Genomic DNA, 19,922 nt, shown 5'->3' on the forward strand with positions numbered 1-19,922 from the left:
GAGACGTATTCCAAATAAGTGGATAAAATATAATTACTCTGACTAGATGTTCCGTTTCACAGGTTAACGTCTAACATCTAGTTCTGATCTTAACTAGAAATACTTAGAATTTTGCCATATGTGCGCCAAACATTCGGTATAAATGTTAAAGTTAAACTGTTAAAAAGGCTAAAAAATAAATTGATGAAGTTAAAACAACACAATGTCCAAAATTTGGATAAAAGATCTAAAAAGAATTGAAAAGGTCAATGGGCCGTTATAATATAAAAACACAAGTAAATTGGACAGTGTCACCATTGTCAATGACATTGTCCAAAGTTCGGGGTAAACCCATAAAAATACACATCTGAAATGGTGTTGTTACTCACTGTCGTAATGACGTTACAACAATAAAACGTGGGCTACTTGACTTTACTGTCACTCAGGCCACACATTGGTGCATCGGTCCCAGATGAAAGAAAATGATGCATGTTAGAAAATACACATATTAGAAAATAATAGAAATTCTTGTTGCATGGATCATTTTCTTGAGTTGAATTTCAAGATGGAACGAAATATTGATATGTAAATGTGTATAGAGTTATAATATTTCAAAGTAGAGGAATGTAAGTCTCCACCAGACGTTTTCTATTTGAAAATACAACTAACTAAAGTTTGAAATAAGAAAACTACACCTGACTCGATGTTAAAAGTTTAATGTGGATTATCTTTTTATTTAAACGCTTATGGTGGTTTATTGATAAACGGCTTTGGTTTTCAGTATGTTTTCCTGAGTTTCTTAGCATCGTTGGTTCAATACGAAAACTGGTGGACGTCATATGGCATCAGATACTCTCAACCCCAGGAAGATCTATAGTCGAAGGAATTACGAAAGTGATAAAGGAAAGACGAAGAAATCCAGAGGTAATATTTCTTCAGTGTTTCATCATATCGGTAATAACTCTTGTCGTCACTCAGTTTTCAGAAAGTCCGTTCCAAATTATCCCGTGAAATAGCCACTAATAATTTTATCTCTGGAGTAATGTCTTTAAAAAAGGTGTTGTTTACATCAATATCTGAAGCCACATTCGTTGCAAGTGATAAGATTGGAGCTTTATAAAGTAGCTCTGAGAATCGCAATTGGAAGTTTTAACCTGATGGCAGGTTATGTGCACATAGATTAAATGGCTTAAATGGGTTAAAAGTTCAGGTATAGCTGTCTATAATTAGCAGCATCCGTTATCACACAGGACCCAGCATAATCATGCGGTCATAGCTTTTGACTTGTAATCTGAGAGTCGTCCTTTCAACCGTGGGGTGTTATAATGTGATGGTCAATCTCACTATTCATTGATAAAAGAGTAGCCCAAGAGTTGGCGGTGGGTGGTGATGACTAGCTGCTTCTAGTCTTAAATAACGAAATTAAAGGCAGATAGCCCTCGTGTAGCTTTGCGCGAAATTCAAAACAAACACGCAAACCGTCATCAGAAGAACATTGTCTGGTGTTAAGCAGCATCAGTTGGAACTTTTGATCCGCAGCCCAAGATGCTAATCACCAGGCAACTCAAAACTAAAACAGGTTTTCTAAACCGTTAATGCTTCTTCTTCCTTTTAATTCGATAAAATAATGACATTAAGGATTTACACACTTTATGACATCTTATTAAAGCAGGATATCTAAAGATGAATTCGACTATTTTTGTAACTTCCCAAACACCAGTATGGTTTGATTTTGTTTGAAAAGTCAGTTGTACTCCTCTGAACAACATCGAAATTTTACTGTAAATTATTTTATTGGTTAATCATTATATGTAAGTTTGGTATTTTCTCCTATTTTTTAGCTTCGAAGAGCTGATCTTCTTCAGATGATGTTGGATACTCAAATGGCTGAAGAAGACATTGAAAATGCCACTGCTAAACACCTGACAGCTGGTGAAGACGAGCCAATAACAGGTGCTTTCAATGATGAAAAAGGTGACCTTAGGCCTAATATACTTTCATTAATGAAAAACAACTTCAACATTACAATTTATTTAGTATTGAAATTGTCTTTAAAATACAAAATAAATTTTGATATACACAAATCTTGCAATTCATCAATTTAAATAAGTTCTTACAATAATAATTACTATTCAAATTATTACTTAATATAAATACTGTTTCAACTATTATTATACTGAACGTTTATTAGCATACCTTTATACATTATTCGCTTCTTTCACTCATACATTGTCATGAGTATACCTCTTCTTCTTGTTATAAAACATCTTATGTATGCATGGGTTTGCGAAAAAATGAATACCCGTGCAATGAATACTAAACCACAAGGAAATGTATGATGTAACAGAGTCTGCATGCAGTCAAGGTGCCATCACTTCTGTGCAGATCACCTTCATTATTGGTTAAGACGCAGACATAAACTTGTCCTGATCCTAAACCATGCTTCATTGTAGATTTCGTAATATCACTGTTGTACCGTTCTTTTTTCTACCATATAACCAACTATAGTAATTTTTGTTGAACAATTCAAACGTGGATTCAGATTTAAAGAGCACGTGTTAACAGTTTGAGTCTATTCACTGTTAGTCATATAAAGCTTATTTCATCTTTTTGTTTTGCTCATTTCACCAGTGACCTTTGAGCTACTACAAGCCCACTCAAACCGTTTCATACTAATCAGTGATGACGAGAAACCCACTTGTTGAGAAAATTTATATGCAAAAACGTCTCGTTTGGGCTGAGAAAACACTTTACATAGAAGAGCGAACAACGTTTCGACCTTCTTCGGTCATCGTCAGGTTCACAAAGAAAGAGGTAACTGACCGGAAGCTGAAAACATGTTTGAAAGGGGTTGTGTAACTGTGTGTCGAAATGTAGAGGGCGGTATTAGATGTTTGAATATATAATTTTATTTATTTTATTTTATTAATATAGGTATAAAGGCGTTCCTTTATATTGGTTTATTTTGGGTTTAAGTTGTTGTATAAGTAAGGCTTCTTTAATTTTGCGTTTGTTTATGTTTGTTTCTTTATTTAGTATTTTAGTGTTTCTATGGTTATGTTGTGTTTATTTGACTTGCAGTGTTCGAAAACGTGTGAAGGTGACTTTTTATGTTCTTTGAATCTGGTTTCCATTTTTCTACTTGTTTCTCCAATATAGAAGTCGTGGCAGTTATCACATTGTATTTTATAAATAATGTTGGTGAGGTGTTTGTCAGTGTAGTTTTTACATAGTATAGATCTCAGTTTTGTGCCAAACATGTGGTCAGCTTCCGGTGAGTTACCTCTTTCTTTGTGAACCTGACGATGACCGAAGAAGGTCGAAACGTTGTTCGCTCTTCTATGTAAAAGTGTTTTCTCAGCCCAAACGAGCCGTTTTTGCATATAAAGTTTCATACTAATGTATCTTACTGTTCTTAAGGATTTTATATCAAATTCAATTACTTGTTTGGTCAAATGTTTGTAGTTTTTTTTCCTTCTGGTTGTATTTGATTAGAAAGCTCTAAAAATGGCAAGAAGCAGATGAAATTTCTTACAGATGTGGATATTAAAGCAAATTGCGTCTTATTTCTATTGGCCGGGTAAGTCATGTATTGGTATTATCGTTACTATAGACAAAACCTTATTATTTGTTTTGATAATATTTTAAAAGTGAGCTGAAGCTGTGATATAAACATAACATTTTCATAGAGAATATAAGTAAAACCTACCAAGGTTTTATAGATTTATTATCATTGCAGTAATACTCAGTATTTCAATGCTATGTTTATATATGTTTTCCAATAATCATATCTACAAAATCGAAACTAAATTTAACTTATTTGAATAGCTATGAAACAACAAGTACAGCCCTCGGTTTCACAACTAATATACTAGTAAACCGACAAGATGTCCAGGAAATAATTCGTGAAGAAATAAACGATATCTTAGGCCAAGATGTAAGATTTGTGTTTTATTTGTATCTGAAATATAAGTTAGAACACTCACTGCACAACACACTTCAAATTTTCAATTATACGTACCTTCAGCAGAATGTTATTCACAAGACATTTAGCAACATTATTGTAAAATCAATTCCTTTGTCATCAGAAGGTTTCTTTATGTTTAAAATGTTTAATATGAATTCCAAAGAAGTCGTTAATTATTCGATTTTTATCTTAATACTGTTTTCAGGGTGTCTTAGATTACAACACAGTAAACAAACTCCAATATTTAGACCGAGTTTTCTCAGAATCTCTGCGAATGTACCCTCCACTAATCACGTGAGTTTGTTGTTCATTTAATTTATAGTGGCGCTATCTTCCAAAAGCAGAATTTTATCACATAAATCAGTTACTGCCACATAACGGCAGTTGTTTTTATAATTAATCTAAATTATTCTGTATTGAAATTAGTGTACTCTCTTTTTAAGCTGAAAAAATAGCTTGTTTCCCAAAACAACCTGCTAGTTTACGATCTAACAAAAAAATTCAATACCATAGTTTTTCTGGCAACTTCTGTCTCAAAATAAGAAAATAAATATTGTACCAGTCCAGTAAATAAATTACAACCGAGTTAGATCGGAACAGATGTCATTCCTTTATTGTGACTGTGATCTTGTTCTGTGATGATGTTAAAATGATACATATCTTTATTTCAGGTTCACCAATAGAGTTACTGATGAGGAATACCAGCTAGGTGATTTTAAAATCCCCAAAGACACTGCCATACAGGTCCCTGTTTGGCACCTCCATCACGATCCAGAGATCTGGTCTGAGCCATACGAGTTTAAGCCTGAGAGGTAAACACTAAATACGTAATACATGCCAAGAACTTTTGTTATTTTCACATTTTCATTAGCAATTGTCTTGGGAAATATTTACATTTAGTTAGAAACAAAACAGTGAACTTTTCTAACTTAATTGTTATGTTATGGTTTTCAGGTTTCTACCCGAAAATAAGAAGGATATCCATTCCATGGCCTATCAACCGTTTGGATCTGGACCACGAAACTGTGTTGGAATGAGAATGGCGCAATTGGAAGCTAAACTAGCTTTGGCCAGAATCTTACGCGCTTATAAACTAGTTCCTTCTGAGAAGACTGGAATCGTACGTTTCAATTTGAACTATTCTGAAATAAAAGCATTGAACAAAGATAATACATTCTAATATTGTAATTTTCCTAAAATAATGTAAAACGTTAGTTATAGAGAAATGGCAAGGTAAATATAAAATAAACTAGTATTAAAAACTCCTGTTCAAGTCATATTTAGACAACATAGGACATATGTGTTACTTGTTTCTTCAATATTCTTGTCTTTCAGGGAGATATCCAATATAAAGTCAAGTTCCTGACTATTGGTCCTATTAATGGAGTTCACGTGAAAGTATTTCCTGTCTAGTGGTGGCCTCTAGCGGAATATTTAAACGAAAATTATGTTTATTTAATCACGTTCATTTGTCAGATGAGGTTAAACGCATTGATGATGTTAACTCTGCTTTCGTGGGTTATAGATCGTATTTAGTGTGTTTATTAGTTTTTGTATTGTTAAACAAAATTGTAATTAATCAACGAAAATAAACTGACGAACCGTTCTGGATATCTCTGACTGTTTCTTATTTTGACTACTTTTAAAAGGCCCGGCATGGCCAGGTGGGTTAAGGTGTTCGAATCCCAGTCGCACCAAACATGCTCGCCCTTTCAGCCGTGGAGCGTTATAGTGGGACGGTCAATCCCACTATTCGTTGGTAAAACAGTAGCCCAAGAGTTGGGTGGTGATCACTAGCTGCCTTACCTCTAACCTTACACTGGAAAATTAGGGACGGCTAGCACACATAGCCCTCGTGTAGCTTTGCGCGAAATTCAAACAAACAAACAAACTAGTGTTTATTAAAAATTGTTTTTTGATAGAATCTAAACTTTGAGTAATATGTTTTCTTTAAGCCTATTGGCTAAATGATACCGCATCTAAATCTCATGAAGAGAAAACATTAGGTGTTTGAGAAGGTACACGTACTGCTCACAAAACTAAACAGAGAGCGTTAATGTCATACGTCATAACAGAATACCGTTGTTCAAGGAGTTAAACGTACAAGGTAGTTTTCTACCTTTGACAGGATACTGTGGACAAGTTTGCCGTAGAGCTACGTATGCTAATTTTAATAAGTCATGAATGAAAGGTAGCAAGAAAACGTAGTATTTCTCAACCATAGTACACCTGCTACACCCACTAACAATCAAACATAATACATCTGCTACACCCACTAAATTCGAGGTATTGCGTTCAATTCTAGAATGTTTCAGACTAGTTGGGATGCCATAGACATAACAGTGGTCTAGGCGTGATATATATATATATATATAATTAGTTAATAAAATAATTAGAGAATGTAAATCCAATCAGGAATATGAATTGCAATAATTACCAACGCTTATGTAAGTAAGGTTTACTGGTAAGATTTGATAACACAAGATACAAGATATTTCATTTTAACCGTTTATTTATATTATATTGTTACTTTATTTGAATTAACTTTACTATCATTCACAAGAACTGATAATCTTGTAAGCTGGCCTTTTTATGGTTAATGTTATTCAAACGTCTGATTTCTGTGAACATCCCGTTTACAGAGTGTAGTCTACAAGTTAATTAATTTACGATTTCAACGTTACACATACCACACAGAGACCAACAGTTATTAAAAACATGATTAAAGGTCAGTGTGATACAACTATTTCAACCGTTAGGTGTCGCTCACCTACCCATCAACAGATGTGTTTTTTTTTTTATTTTACTGGAATTTGCTTAAAGCTACTCTTTTTAACGCACTCCTGACCTCAAAGTACGAAACTCAGTTTTATTTATTAATTTGTGTGTTTGAGGACACGACCTGGGTAACTTCACGAGTTCGACACATTAAAGCGCCATCTGATTGTCATTCCGGTAGCTGGAAATAAATAAAAATACGGTTGGTTATGACAGGTTGTTTTTAATTGTTTGTGGCGTGGTTGCTTTAAAGTGCAGTTAATTTTGTAATAGAGTTGTTCGTTTAATCTGTTGTTTCAATAGAAGATTGTAAACCATTGTTTATTGCGATGGTTATTTGATTTTAACTGTTATTGTTGGAATAATTTGTGTAAACTTCTTTGTTTAGATCTGTTTGTAAAAGATTGATTGTTTAGAACCGATGGCTGACACTTTCTGTATTTTTTTATCTTTAACTAAAAGCTTTGTAGTTTTTCTATCGCGACGAATCACATTTACCCTTTTTCTTCGTCATGTTTCAATGGTATTGGTCGCATTCTCATTTCGAATCTCTTAAAAGTTTTTAGATTTATTATTTCGTTTTCGTTTTGCACAAACTAAGTTTCTCAATTTGTTCCAATGTTAAAACTTTATCTCTTTCTCTTGGGGTAGGGCCAGGCATGCGACTCGTAATCTGAGGGTCGCGGGTTCGCATCTCGGTCGCACTAAACATGCTCGCCATTTCAGCCATGGAGGCGCTATAACGTTACGGTCAATCCCACTATTCGTTGGTAAAGGAGTGTCCCAAGGTTGGCGGTTGGTGGTGATGACCAGCTGCCTTCCCTCTGGTTCTACACTGCTAAATTAGTGACGGCTAGCGCAATATAGCCATCGAGTAGCTTTGCGCGAAATTCAAAAACAAACAAACAATATTTAATATATCGCTCGCATGATTGGTTACAAAACCACTCCTTCCAACAAAGGTATTTCATGATTTCGTAGTATTGTTTTTTTTTTGTTCATTGAAGTCTAACTACAAATATGTTATTCATGTAAAATAAAAGAGTTTCATTTGATCATCTTAATTATTTTGCCATCTAGTGTGTAAAATTAAAATTACATTCAATAAAAGAAATTATTGATTGTTGTCATTTGAACTGTTTAATTCAATTTTGTGACTATATATTTGTTATTTATTTATATTTCAACAAAACAAAATTATATCTGATAAATTATCAGAACAATAACTTTGCTAAGAATCAATTAATCACATTTTGTTTCAGAAAAATGTGTAATTTCTCAATTATGACCTTTTTAAAGACAATGTTTGAAAAATGATATAATCCAAATGTTCTATTAGTAAAACCGTTTTAGTTAAATCTTTTAACATCTGTATTGATCAGTCCAGAGGAACGTATGCAAAATATATTAAGTATATATGAGTGGAGGAACATAACATTGGAGTTCATTGTTACTTATGTTTATTTACTTGATGTATTCTAACAAAATAATATTAATTATAACATACCGTCTCAAATTGTTAATGTAAATAGGATTTGGAAAATATGATTTTAACCTACTGATGATGAAAACAACATGAACTAATTAGAATTACATCATAATGGATCAATTTCTTTAAATATTGTTTGAGAATTGTCTGAAATACAGAATATCCATCATTTGCAATCGGAAATCCAAATTAAAATAAAAATTAACTTTTCTTTATCGTCTAAGATTCATCCTTTTCTCTGTTAAATACATAACTGAGCATTAGTGGAAAAAGAAAAATATCACTTGTCTTTATATTAAATAATCATTATAAATTGAAGTACATATTTGCTTTTGTGAAACAGCGCACAATTGATACTATAGAACTCCTTAATAAACAAATAAATAATTGTTAGAATGTTATTTTTTCATTGTATGTTGTATTTATAATACGATCTATCAATATACAAAAGTATGATTCTGTTTAAAGTAAAAAACGTTCAAAATACCTCCAGGCATGTTAATTTCAGGATGACTTGAACTTTCAATATCAGATGTAATATTCTACTTTGGAGTTGATTCTCGAGGACTATTTAGTTGTTCTCGAAATTCACGTTCAGCTTTTCAAGAATTATTTTTGATAGCCATCTTTATTTTTGAAGAGATAGATTTGTAGGAAGAACTGCTAGTCACCACAACCACAGCCAGCTTTTGGGCTTCTCCTATCAACTGTTATATTTTAACGATGAGATTAACAAAATAGCAACATAATTCAAGCTCACGACGCACAAATTGCTAGGCCTATCTATAAAGGAATCGAACACAATATTTCTTAAAGCCAAGATTTTTAAATCTACTTTAGTCCAACTTTTGAAAATCTTCAGATATAAACACCTACCATGTCTGTTGTACGAACACTCCAGTTATTTCTAATCATCAAAATATTGAATATTTTGTGTATTTAACCAGGATAAAATAGTTAGTTTATTATTTATAAAACAATCTTAAATTATAGATGAATAGCATAGTTCGCTCTTACGCCTCTACTTATCTTTACCGTCCACATGTATAAATTATTGTAGTATTGTATGATGTCATTAACCTATTTAACAAGAAATAGGTATATAGTTAATTCACTAGAGTATTTTGTGTTTGAAGGTGTCCATGATTTAATATTTTTAGAGGAAAGAATACCAATACACTTGTCTCGTTGTTAAGATACGTCTTTAATAATTGTTATATTTCCTTTTAACATGCTCGTATTTTCAACCATAGCAGTGTTATAAAGCGAAGGTGTATCGCGATGTGAACAAGTTACCTTCAGTCTAACTTATCACTGTTACACTAGGAACAGCTTGGAGATAGGCATCTTATAGTTTTGTGCAAAGTTCAAAACAAACATTTTACAATCCTTAAGGATTGAGTGGATGGAACCCTCAATAGTGGGTATACGTTTCATTTTCAGCTAAACCTTTGGACTATAGACCTTTTCCAAATATTTGTTTTGATTTATCTTTTATAACATTCGCTATGTGCTGACGTCAGCTTTTCACTCTTTCCTGTACTACGTGAAAACTGTAGCCGGTAAACTTTTAAAAGTAAAATGTTTTTCATGTGACAAAAGATGATAAATATATAAAAGTAATTTTAATGAGATGACTTAGTGTTAAACAATCGTCACAACAGTATTGTTTTTATATGTTATTTACTCACACAGTAATTCTATATTTGTATAGGAACTTTATTATGCATAATTGATACAACTAAGTTATGTAATACTCCAACTACAAGTTGTTTAAGATACTAACTGTTAATCCAATAAATCTGTTTACACCACTTGTTTTAAAATTATCCCACTTTGAGAGCATTCCAGTAATCCCACCTTTCGTTGGTGAAAAGTATAGGCCATCAGTTGGTGGTATTGATCAGTTGTCTTCTTTATAATATATCACTGCAAGTTTAGAATCGATTAGCATAGACAGCCCTCAAAACAAACCGAACTTCTAACATTCCTTAGGAGTTGATCAGATGGGACATTCTATAATAGATGTATGTTTTAATCCATAATTAAATATTTAGAATATGGAGGTTCTCTAAATGTAGGCTTAGATTTCACTGTCGTAACAGAGTGACGATTCTCGTAAAACAGAAAATTATTTGCTATAGAAAATGCTACCTAGAGTTTAAACGGATGTCATTGTTAAACATCAACAAACCAATCGCAACTTTAATTGTTATTTCTAAACACAATTCTCTGCTATTTTTTGCAGAGAATTTACATAAATGTATAATACCTTGTGATCTTAATGAACCTTCAACATCCTTAGAAAAATTGTGTAAACAAACCAACTTATTCATTGAATATCTTTCTGAAATATTTAAAATCTACCTGTTTTCATAAGCAGCACTACAAAAGAGTAAATAATCACATTACAATGTTGACTTTTTCAAATCCATGTTTCTAGTGTACTATAGATCTACGAAGATTAAGGGATAACAAGAGCAGTTTGTCAAGACCCTTCAGTTTATTATAGTTCTATAATTACACCTTTGTTTAATAACACAGAAACTAACAAGCACACCTTCAGTCAAAACTATAATCAACAAAAATAGATTTAATAATGTTAATGTGTTAAATTTAAACTGATACATTTCCTGAATTAATTAAAGAACTATTAATTATATGAATATTTCATTCCACTAAAGGACACTACTAGATAGGAACGACTTCCAGGTGAATGCCACGTCCTGGCACAACTGTAACGAACTTAACATTTTGCTGGATATCTCCCTGAAAGAGAAGAAAAGACTTCAGTTACTAAGAAATAAGTAAAACAATTCTATGCTACACAGTTAAAATGTGATCGGAAATAATTATTACTTTTTACTTATTTTACTGTTTACTTTGTGATCTATCTTATATTCTTATCTCATCATTTGAAAGAAAATTATAATTTTGAGATAACTGTGAGGGAAAACAAACTTGTGTTTCTTACTCCATAATATTCAAAACTTGAAACTTACAATTTTTGTCTTCTCAGAAGGAACTAGCATGTAAGCGCGTAAGATTCTGGACAAGGCTAGTTTTGCTTGCAGCTGCCCCATTCTCATGCCAATACAGTTTCTTGGTCCAGATCCAAACGCTTGATAGGCCATGGGGTGAATATCCTTCTTATTTTCAGGAAGAAACCTGTATATCATGACATTATAACAACTGAGTTTCAAATTAGATAACTTCCTAATTCTCTCTTCATCTAAAAGTAAATATTTTTGAAGAAAAATATTGAAAAATCTGTAAAACTAACACAAAGTTATAGGTATGCATCAGCTATTTAGTGTTTACCTCTCAGGCTTAAACTCGTATGGCTCAGACCAGATCTCTGGATCGTGATGGAGATGCCAAATAGGGACCTGTATGACAGTGTATTTGGGTATTTTTAAATCACCTAGCTGGTAATCCTCGTCAGAAACTCTGTTAACAAATCTAAACAAACAAAAATACGTGTATTTCTTGTCTCATTACTCGTTTAGCATCGTTAGGAATAGTGGAAGATTATTACCACTATTCAATAGAATAGCATTTCTTCAAAAGATCTGAGAAAATCCTCACCTGTTTTCACTGATATAGGTGTCGATAAATAATCCTGACATCATTAATTCAGTTGTAAAGGATTCACAAATTGTTGGAATGTTTTGTCTGCTAATTTACTGAGAATAAAGTGGGACGTTTTTTTAAATTCGTGTCTTAAGTATCTTTATTTATAGGACAGTTCTGACTTGAGTATACAAAACTAGCATATTTTTGTAGTAAGTGATTGATTTGAATTAACATTAATACACCAGTTTTTGTACAAAATAAATTAGATTATTTATTAATTTTAGCTCGAACGTTTTGGTGTTGACTATTGATTATAATTTACACCTAAAATATTGGTTTTGGTAAAGGGCGCCATTTTGAATTGAAAGAAGAACAAACGTACCCCACAACTGGAGGGTACAATCGCAGATATTCCGAGAAAACTTGGTCTAAACATCGAAGTTTGTTTACTGTTTTGTAATCTAAGACACCCTAAAATACAATATTAAGAATGAAAATAAATATTTAATGTTTTGATTAGAAATCTATTAAAAATATATTCACGATAAATTTAGTATAAACTGTCTGAAACACCTGAGAGTAACAATCTATTGAAAACGTTTTAAAACAGAAATGATTGAAGATTTTGGTTTAGAATTCTATTTTATATTTTAGATACAGATCCTGGACATCTTGTCGGTTGACCAGTATATGGGTTGTGAAACCGAGGGCTGAACTTGTTGTTTCATAACTGTTCAAATAAACAAGACTGACATACTGTTTCTGTATCTATGATAATTATGTAATAAGTAGAAAAGCAGCATGAACATTTTGAATATTCCAACAATAATAATATCTAATACCTTTATGACATCTTTCTATGTTTTAATAAAACATTTAATGTAATAATTTTATTTACTACAAAAATGTTCTCGAAACGAGTAAGTACAGTTTGTGTACGTTTTATACAATATGAAAAATACCAACAGAAGACTGGTAAACACTAATATGTAAATTGAATGAGTTTAATTTCATACAGTTATTAATCAAACAAAAGGATCGTATATATATGACATGTAGTCACCGTAGAATCATAACCTTAAAGAAGACATACAAACAGATAATTTTTTTAAAACTTAAATATCAATATGTTTCCTCATCCTTCCACACATACAGACAGTAAGTAGAAAAAACAAACGAACTAGTTTTCACTTTCCATCAGACAATCATATAAGAGCACAATGAAATAACTAAGACACTTGAGTAACAGAAATCAATCCATAATAAAGTTCCCTTTAATTAATACTTATTTTCACAGTTCATCTGTGAACTTCATCGCGTCAATATGTGAGAATTTTAATATTGTTAACTGTGGTATGCCATCATTAAACAAATATTCTATACAAGAATAGTTGAAAGAAATTGTTCACATACAGAGACAAAATACATCACTTCAACTGCTTCCTTTATAATACAGTTAACCACTCATATACTATATAGTGTAAGTACAGTAATTTTACATAAATATTGTACTTCTTACAGCACGTGGATAAGAGATTTATCCAGCTAATAAGAAAGTGATATAATTTGTTTTAATTTCTCCATCTGTAATAATCTTCATCTGTTTCTTCCCTTCCTTCGAAGTTTCTGGTCAAATAAATACACAAACGTGAACAATGTAACCAAATAGAGATTTGACCGGATTTGTATCTTTTTTTGCACATCAGATCAGTTACCTTGATTAAAATATAGGTATAGGCTTCGTTGAGAACAGTAAAATACAGTTTAACATCACCTGGTTTTGATGGACTTGAAGCTATTGGATAACCGTTGCTAAGACCAAGTAAACAAAACAAAATTTGAAAGAATATTGGTTCACGATCACTGGAATAAGTAAATATGTGAACATGTTTACCTCACAAATAAATAGAAGTTTCAAATGTTTAGTAAATATGTACAGTTTGTTAAAAGGTAAAGAGCAGAAGGGTATCAGAATTAAATTACAACGTCTCTGTTCCAAGTGATGTTCTATAGAATAATAATTATCACATGAAACAGTAAATATTATGCTTGACCAATTTTTCGTTCAACGAGGGTCGAATAAATCTAAAAACTGTTTCCAGGTTGCTAATTGCAATTCTAGATATTTCAATATACGTTAAATTCATATATTTATTTAGTCAACAACCTGAAATTCACATGTAACTTTACATCGATGTAACAATTCGATAAACTGACGTTACTAGACTATAACATTAAATTTAGTTGATGAATGAAAACTGTTTCACAGACACTCGTGTCTTGGTCATTATTGTAGATACTTTAAGAATGTAGTTTGTTTTTAATCTTTGAAATGTGTTATTTTTATGTTCACCTTTCTCATCATTAGAAACATCATTTGTTGGCTCGTCTTCACCAGCTGTCAAGTGTTTAACAGTGACATTTTCAATGTCTTCTTTAGCCATTCTATCATCCAACATCATCTGCAGAAGATCAGATCTTTGAAGCTAAAAAAAGAGAAAATATTTATATATACATAACGTGGTGATTAACCAATAAAACGATTTTGCAGTAAAATACGAATGTTATTTGTAGGAGTATAACTAAGTTATGAAACTTAAAATATGTGTTCATCTCAGTTATATTCGTGTTAACATAGTGAATAATTCTAAGTTTTGAAAATATCTAAAAATACCTTCCTAATTGATATATACTCCACTTTTCAATAAGAGTATAACTTACATTTATCTGTTAACTAACTAAAAATACTTAAGTATCAAGAAGTAGTATTTCATCAAATATATTTGTATACATCCAATTTTACATTTATCTTTAAATAGAAACACGTAAATGTCCACCAATAGTATTTTATCCAATCATTCTGTTATTCATCCAGTTTTCAGCGTTGTTTGATAACTGATATTCTCAGGAATACTTTAGATTAAATGGCATTCAAATATATTTTGACCAAATATGACCTTCTTTTGTTTGTTTTGGAATTTCGTACAAAGCTATCGAGGGCTATCTGTGCTAGCCGTCCCTAATTTATCAGTGTAAGGCTACAGGGAAGACAGCTAGTCATCACCACCCACCACCAACTCTTGGGCTACTCTTTTACCAACGAATAGTGGGAACGACCGTCACATGATAACGCCCCCACGGCTGAAAAGGCAAGCATGTGTGGCGCGACCGGGATGCGAACCCGCGACCATCAGATTACGAGTATCACGCCTTAACACGCTTGGCCATGCCGGGCCATATGACCTTGTGCTTGGCGAGTAAACATTATTACATAAATTGACAGATCTACTTTATAAAAGTCCAGTTTCAACACACGAAGTGCAGAATGATTTCTGATGAGAAATACCGTTCTTTGAAAGGAATTACTTCAAACACCACTTCTGATTTATAATCCTTTATGGCCATTTCACGTGATAATTTGAAATTGTTTCTTTCCGAAAAGTCAGTAAAAGTGTGTGTGTGTTTTGTCAGAGAAAAGCCACATCGGGCTGTCTGCTGAACACACCGAGGGGAATCGAACCCTTGATTTTAGCATTGTAAATCCGAAGACATAGCGCTGTACTAGCGAAGGGCTTTAGTAAAAGTAATAGTTATTACAGATATGATGAGAAACAGAAAATGTTTTACCGCAGATTCCTTTGTCTACTCTCTATCACTTTTGTAACTCCTTGGATTAAGGATCTTCCTGGAGTTGAGAATATCTGATGCCATATGAGATCCACCAGTTTCCGAATTGGATAAAGGATATTGTAAAGCTCAGGTAAGCACACTAAAAATCAAGGCCATTTATCAGTAAATCTCTGTATAAAGTAAAATTAAGCATTGTCAACATTCAAATACTAGATAATTAAATTTATGTTCTCGTTAACTGTATCTTCGTTCATAAATAGTTCATTTTTGTTCAAATTTCAAACTTTGGCATTATAGATATCACTCAAAGTCTTAACGTAAAGATTTCATTCTTACAAGTGTCCCCACAAAAGTATCACCACAAAATCTACAGAATGTCTTCATAGTATGACCTATATGCTTACGTGTCCCAGTCTGTTAACGAAAAATGTTTCATTTCAATTACATAAATGTACAAAACTATATTATTCATGCATTACAGTTTTGATTTATTTCATAATTTCAATATCCATGTAACCCATAATGAAGTGTTAAAATACGTAATATGAACATTTTATGTACAACTGTGATACATATTTCAATTTGCAACCTTTATAGTACTGAAGAGGAACATTTTTCATATTAAAATAGATAATTTATAACCAATATATTCATTCGATTAATAGTTTACTATTTTTGTGAACAACAATTAAACGTGTATTTTCAAAGTCTGCCTGTGTTTTCACCTACCTCTGTCCTTCCACCATCGTAAGAAATCTACAAATTTAGGCACCTAAGAACTTGAAGCTCTGTGTGAATGTATGTGCCTTATTCTTGGTGGTACTGGCTCTGGTTATTAGTTTTACACCCATTTTTCACGATATTGTGATTTTGTCCTCCAATTCTTAAACTCAGTAGAACCCATTTTACCTGAAAATTGTTCAAATGTTACGTTTTCTTTAAACTGTCATAAGCTCGTAAATCCCGCCCTTTTGTAAATAAGGATTTCCCAATTGTATGACTGAGTAGATCAATTGCAGTTACAAATGTAACGTTTTTTAAAATATTATTTGTTTTTTAAATAATGAAAACATTCAATCTAGGGCACGGTATAGTTAGGTGGCTAGGGCGCTGGACCCCTTATCTGAGGATCACTGGTTCGAATTCCCGTCATACTAAACATGATCGTCCTTCACCCGTATGGCTTTATAAAGTCACGGTCAATCCCACTATTTGTTGGTAAAAGAGTAGCTCAAGAGTTGGCGGTGGGTGGTGATGACTAGCTGCTTTCTCTCTAGTCTTATACTGTTAGATTAGGGACGGCAAGCGCAGATAGCCCTCGACTAGCTTTGCGCGAAATTAAAAAAACAAACAAACAATTATAATAACACTTAACTATTTTAATCGCTTACCTAGGTTTCAGATTTGGTTTTATTAAATATTTACTAGCAGAAACCACAAAACATTAGTGGCCAAATGAGCATCTTTATTGCCACAGAATTTCTTTAAATACCTAACTTTAGAAAATACAAAATAATTATAATCCTAAACACCGAAATCTGCAGGTCCACCTGTCTTAGGCCTAAAATTAATTATTAACAACGGTCTATAGTCTTTGCCAAATCGTTTACATACTGTTCCATGTTCATGTTACTGTTTACATGCATGGAGTAGTTTTTAAAATAAATACCTTGGTAGTAACAGAGAAGATAGCGCCTTCGCTTTGGCAGCTGCCACTCCTGCAAGACTCGTACTGACATGTTAAACTCACCAATGTTTTTAACCCAAATTGTCAATAATCATGTAGTCAAAATCCTTAATTTCTACCAAGTGCGAGGTTAAAGTAGGATTGTTTAGTCTTCGAGCACCCTGTGGGTTAATATTTCCTTAGAAATTGTGTGTCAGAATTGTTGTGTGTGAAGGTAACGTATGATATTACAAAGATGTACTAGTTGTTATTCTGGTCTGTTTCAGCTGTTTTGAGCATTTTGTTTATTTAAAACATTCACACATCTGTTTTGTAATGAAGAACAAACTCACGTGATAATTGGCGGATACAGTCGCAGAGATTCTGAGAAAACTTGATCTAAATATTGCAGTTTGTTCACTGTGTTGTAATCTAAAACACCCTAAAAAACAGTATTAAGAAATAAATGAAATAAATAATATATCGGTTGGAAATCACGTTAAAATGTATTTACAATAAATTGGCTACAAACATTTTCAAAAACTTGGGAATAACAATATATTGAAAAGGTTTTAAAACTGAAATTATTGAAGGTTTTAGTCCATAATTATACTTTGTATATTAGATACAAATAAAATTCAGGTCTTACATCTTGTCCTATGACATCGTTTATTTCTTTACGAATCTGTTCCTGGACATCTTGTCGGTTGACCAGTATATGGGTTGTGAAAGCGAGAGCTGTACTTGTTGTTTCATAGCTGTTGCATTACAGGAAACTGAGAAACATATTTTGTATCTATTATTTATGTGTGTAAGTAGAAACGCGGCATAAACAGTTTCAATATTCAAATAATAATAATTTTACAGAATCGTAACCTCATGCTCACTGCCAGTACAGCGGTAAGCCTACGGATTTACAACGCTAAAATCAGGGGCTCGATTCTTCTCGTTGGGCTCAGCAGATAGTTCGATGTGGCTTTGCTACAAGAAAACACAGAAGCACATATAACCTTATTGAACAGATACAAACGGAGAATTTTGTTAAGACTTAAATATCACTACAATTCCTCATCTTTCCGCACATAGAAAAACAAAAGTAAAAACAAACGAACAAACTGGTTTCAACTTCCCAACAGCCAATCCGATGAGAGTACAAGGAAGTAGTTATCATAGTAACAGTCATCACCCACAACATGGTCCGGCATGGACTGGTGGTCATGGCTCTTGACTCGTAATCGCAAGGTCGCGACTTCGAATCCCGTAACACAAAACTGCTGGTCCTTTCAGCCGCAGGAGCGTTATATAGTGACAGTTAATCTCACTATTCGTTGGTAAAAGAGTAGCCCAAGCGTTGGCGATGGGTGATGATGACTAGCTGCCATCCCTCTAGTCTTACACTTCTAAATTAGGGACGGCGAGCGCAGATGGCTTTCATGTAGCTTTACGCGAAATTCAAAACAAACCAAAACCAAAACACTCCACAATGAAGCTTCCTTTGCTTGCTACTACTTTCACAGTTGGTGTATGAACTTCATTCCGTCAATTTTACAGAATGTTATAAAGACTTTCATTGTTACTCAAGATTACCAGTGTTGTGGACTGGGATATGTCATCATTAGACAAATATGAATATTTGAAAGATATTTTTTACATACAGTGCTAAAAAAACGATGTCACTTGCTTCTTTATAATACAGTTAACCATACACATACTATATAGTGTAAGTACAGTAAATTTACATAAATGTTGTACTTACAATAATAGGTGAGCAAGAGACTTACCCAGCCAATAAGAAAGTGATACAATTTGCTTTAATTTCCACATCTGTACTAAACTTCAGCTGTTTCTTCTTGTCTGATCAAATAAATGGACACACACGTGTATACAACGAAATACAGGTAAAATATAGTAACATGACCTGGTCTGGATGGACTATTAGTTGCTGAATAACCACTGCCGAGACAAAGTAAACAAAAGAAAATCAAAGAGTATTGGTTCACGATCAGTGGAATAAGTAAAGATGTAAACATGTGATCTTTACAAATGAATCGAAGTTTCAAATGTTTAGTAAATATGTACAACAGTTTGTTAAAAGGTAGAGAGCAGAAGGGTATCAGAATAAATTACAACGTTACAGTACCAAGTAATGTTCTATAGAGTAATAATAATCACATGAAACAGTAAATATTGTACTTGACCAATTTTTCGTACAACGAGGGTCGAATAAACCTATGACCTACAAAACTGTTACCAGGTTCCTAATTGCAATTTTAGAGAATTAAATATACGTTAAATTCATATATATATATATATTCAGTCAACAACCTGAAATTCACATGTAATTTTACATCGATGTAACAATTCGATAAACTGACGTAACTAGATTATAACATTAAATTTGGTTGATAAATGAAAACTGTTTCACAGACACTCGTATCTTTGTCATTATTGTAAGTAATTTAAGAATGTAGTTTGTTTTTAATTTTTGAAATGTGTTATTTTTATGTTCACCTTTCTCATCATTAGAAACATCATTTGTTGTCTCGTCTACACCATGTCAAGTGTTTAGCAGTGACATTTTAATGTCTTTTTAGCCATTCTAGCATCCAACATCATCTGCAGAAGATCAGATCTTTGAAGCTAAAAAAAGAGAAAACATTTATATATACATAACGTGGTGATTAACCAATAAAACGATTTTACAGTAAAATACGAATGTTATTTGTAGGAGAATAACTGAGTTATGAACACAAATATGTGTTCATCTTAGTTATATTCATTTTGACATAGTGAATAATTCCAAGTTTCGAAAATATCTAACAATAACTTCCTAATTA

General features: G+C 32.6%; 2 protein-coding genes and 1 long non-coding RNA gene across 4 annotated transcripts in view; 1 reads left to right on the plus strand and 2 right to left on the minus strand.

Annotated features, from left to right (window-relative positions):
• The window catches only part of LOC143247543 (cytochrome P450 3A8-like), a 68,225-nt gene extending 62,668 nt beyond the window's left edge, over positions 1-5,557 (plus strand). The window contains exons 7-14 of one of the 2 annotated variants that reach the window (XM_076495815.1): positions 761-903; positions 1,821-1,953; positions 3,475-3,559; positions 3,808-3,916; positions 4,152-4,240; positions 4,618-4,758; positions 4,901-5,066; positions 5,282-5,557. In XM_076495815.1, coding sequence (XP_076351930.1) covers positions 761-903; positions 1,821-1,953; positions 3,475-3,559; positions 3,808-3,916; positions 4,152-4,240; positions 4,618-4,758; positions 4,901-5,066; positions 5,282-5,359 — 944 coding nt within the window. In that variant the 3' untranslated portion in view covers positions 5,360-5,557. The remainder of the gene's footprint in view (positions 1-760; positions 904-1,820; positions 1,954-3,474; positions 3,560-3,807; positions 3,917-4,151; positions 4,241-4,617; positions 4,759-4,900; positions 5,067-5,281) is intronic. The other variant, XM_076495816.1, reaches the window with a different exon arrangement.
• LOC143247548 (cytochrome P450 3A19-like) overlaps positions 1-14,248 on the minus strand; it is a 51,081-nt gene extending 36,833 nt beyond the window's left edge. The window contains exon 1 of the mRNA XM_076495823.1: positions 14,143-14,248. Within this exon, the coding sequence (XP_076351938.1) occupies positions 14,143-14,248 (106 nt within the window). The remainder of the gene's footprint in view (positions 1-14,142) is intronic.
• A 3,485-nt stretch (positions 14,249-17,733) lies between these two features.
• LOC143247556 (uncharacterized) lies at positions 17,734-19,640 on the minus strand. Its single transcript, XR_013026610.1, has 3 exons — positions 19,597-19,640; positions 18,867-18,939; positions 17,734-17,843 (listed from the first exon to the last, which is right to left on the minus strand). It is a non-coding gene; the product is annotated as an uncharacterized LOC143247556 (long non-coding RNA).
• Positions 19,641-19,922: the final 282 nt, after the last annotated feature.

Source organism: Tachypleus tridentatus, chromosome 3 (genome assembly GCF_004210375.1).
Source record: "Tachypleus tridentatus isolate NWPU-2018 chromosome 3, ASM421037v1, whole genome shotgun sequence".
NCBI lineage: Eukaryota > Metazoa > Arthropoda > Merostomata > Xiphosura > Limulidae > Tachypleus > Tachypleus tridentatus.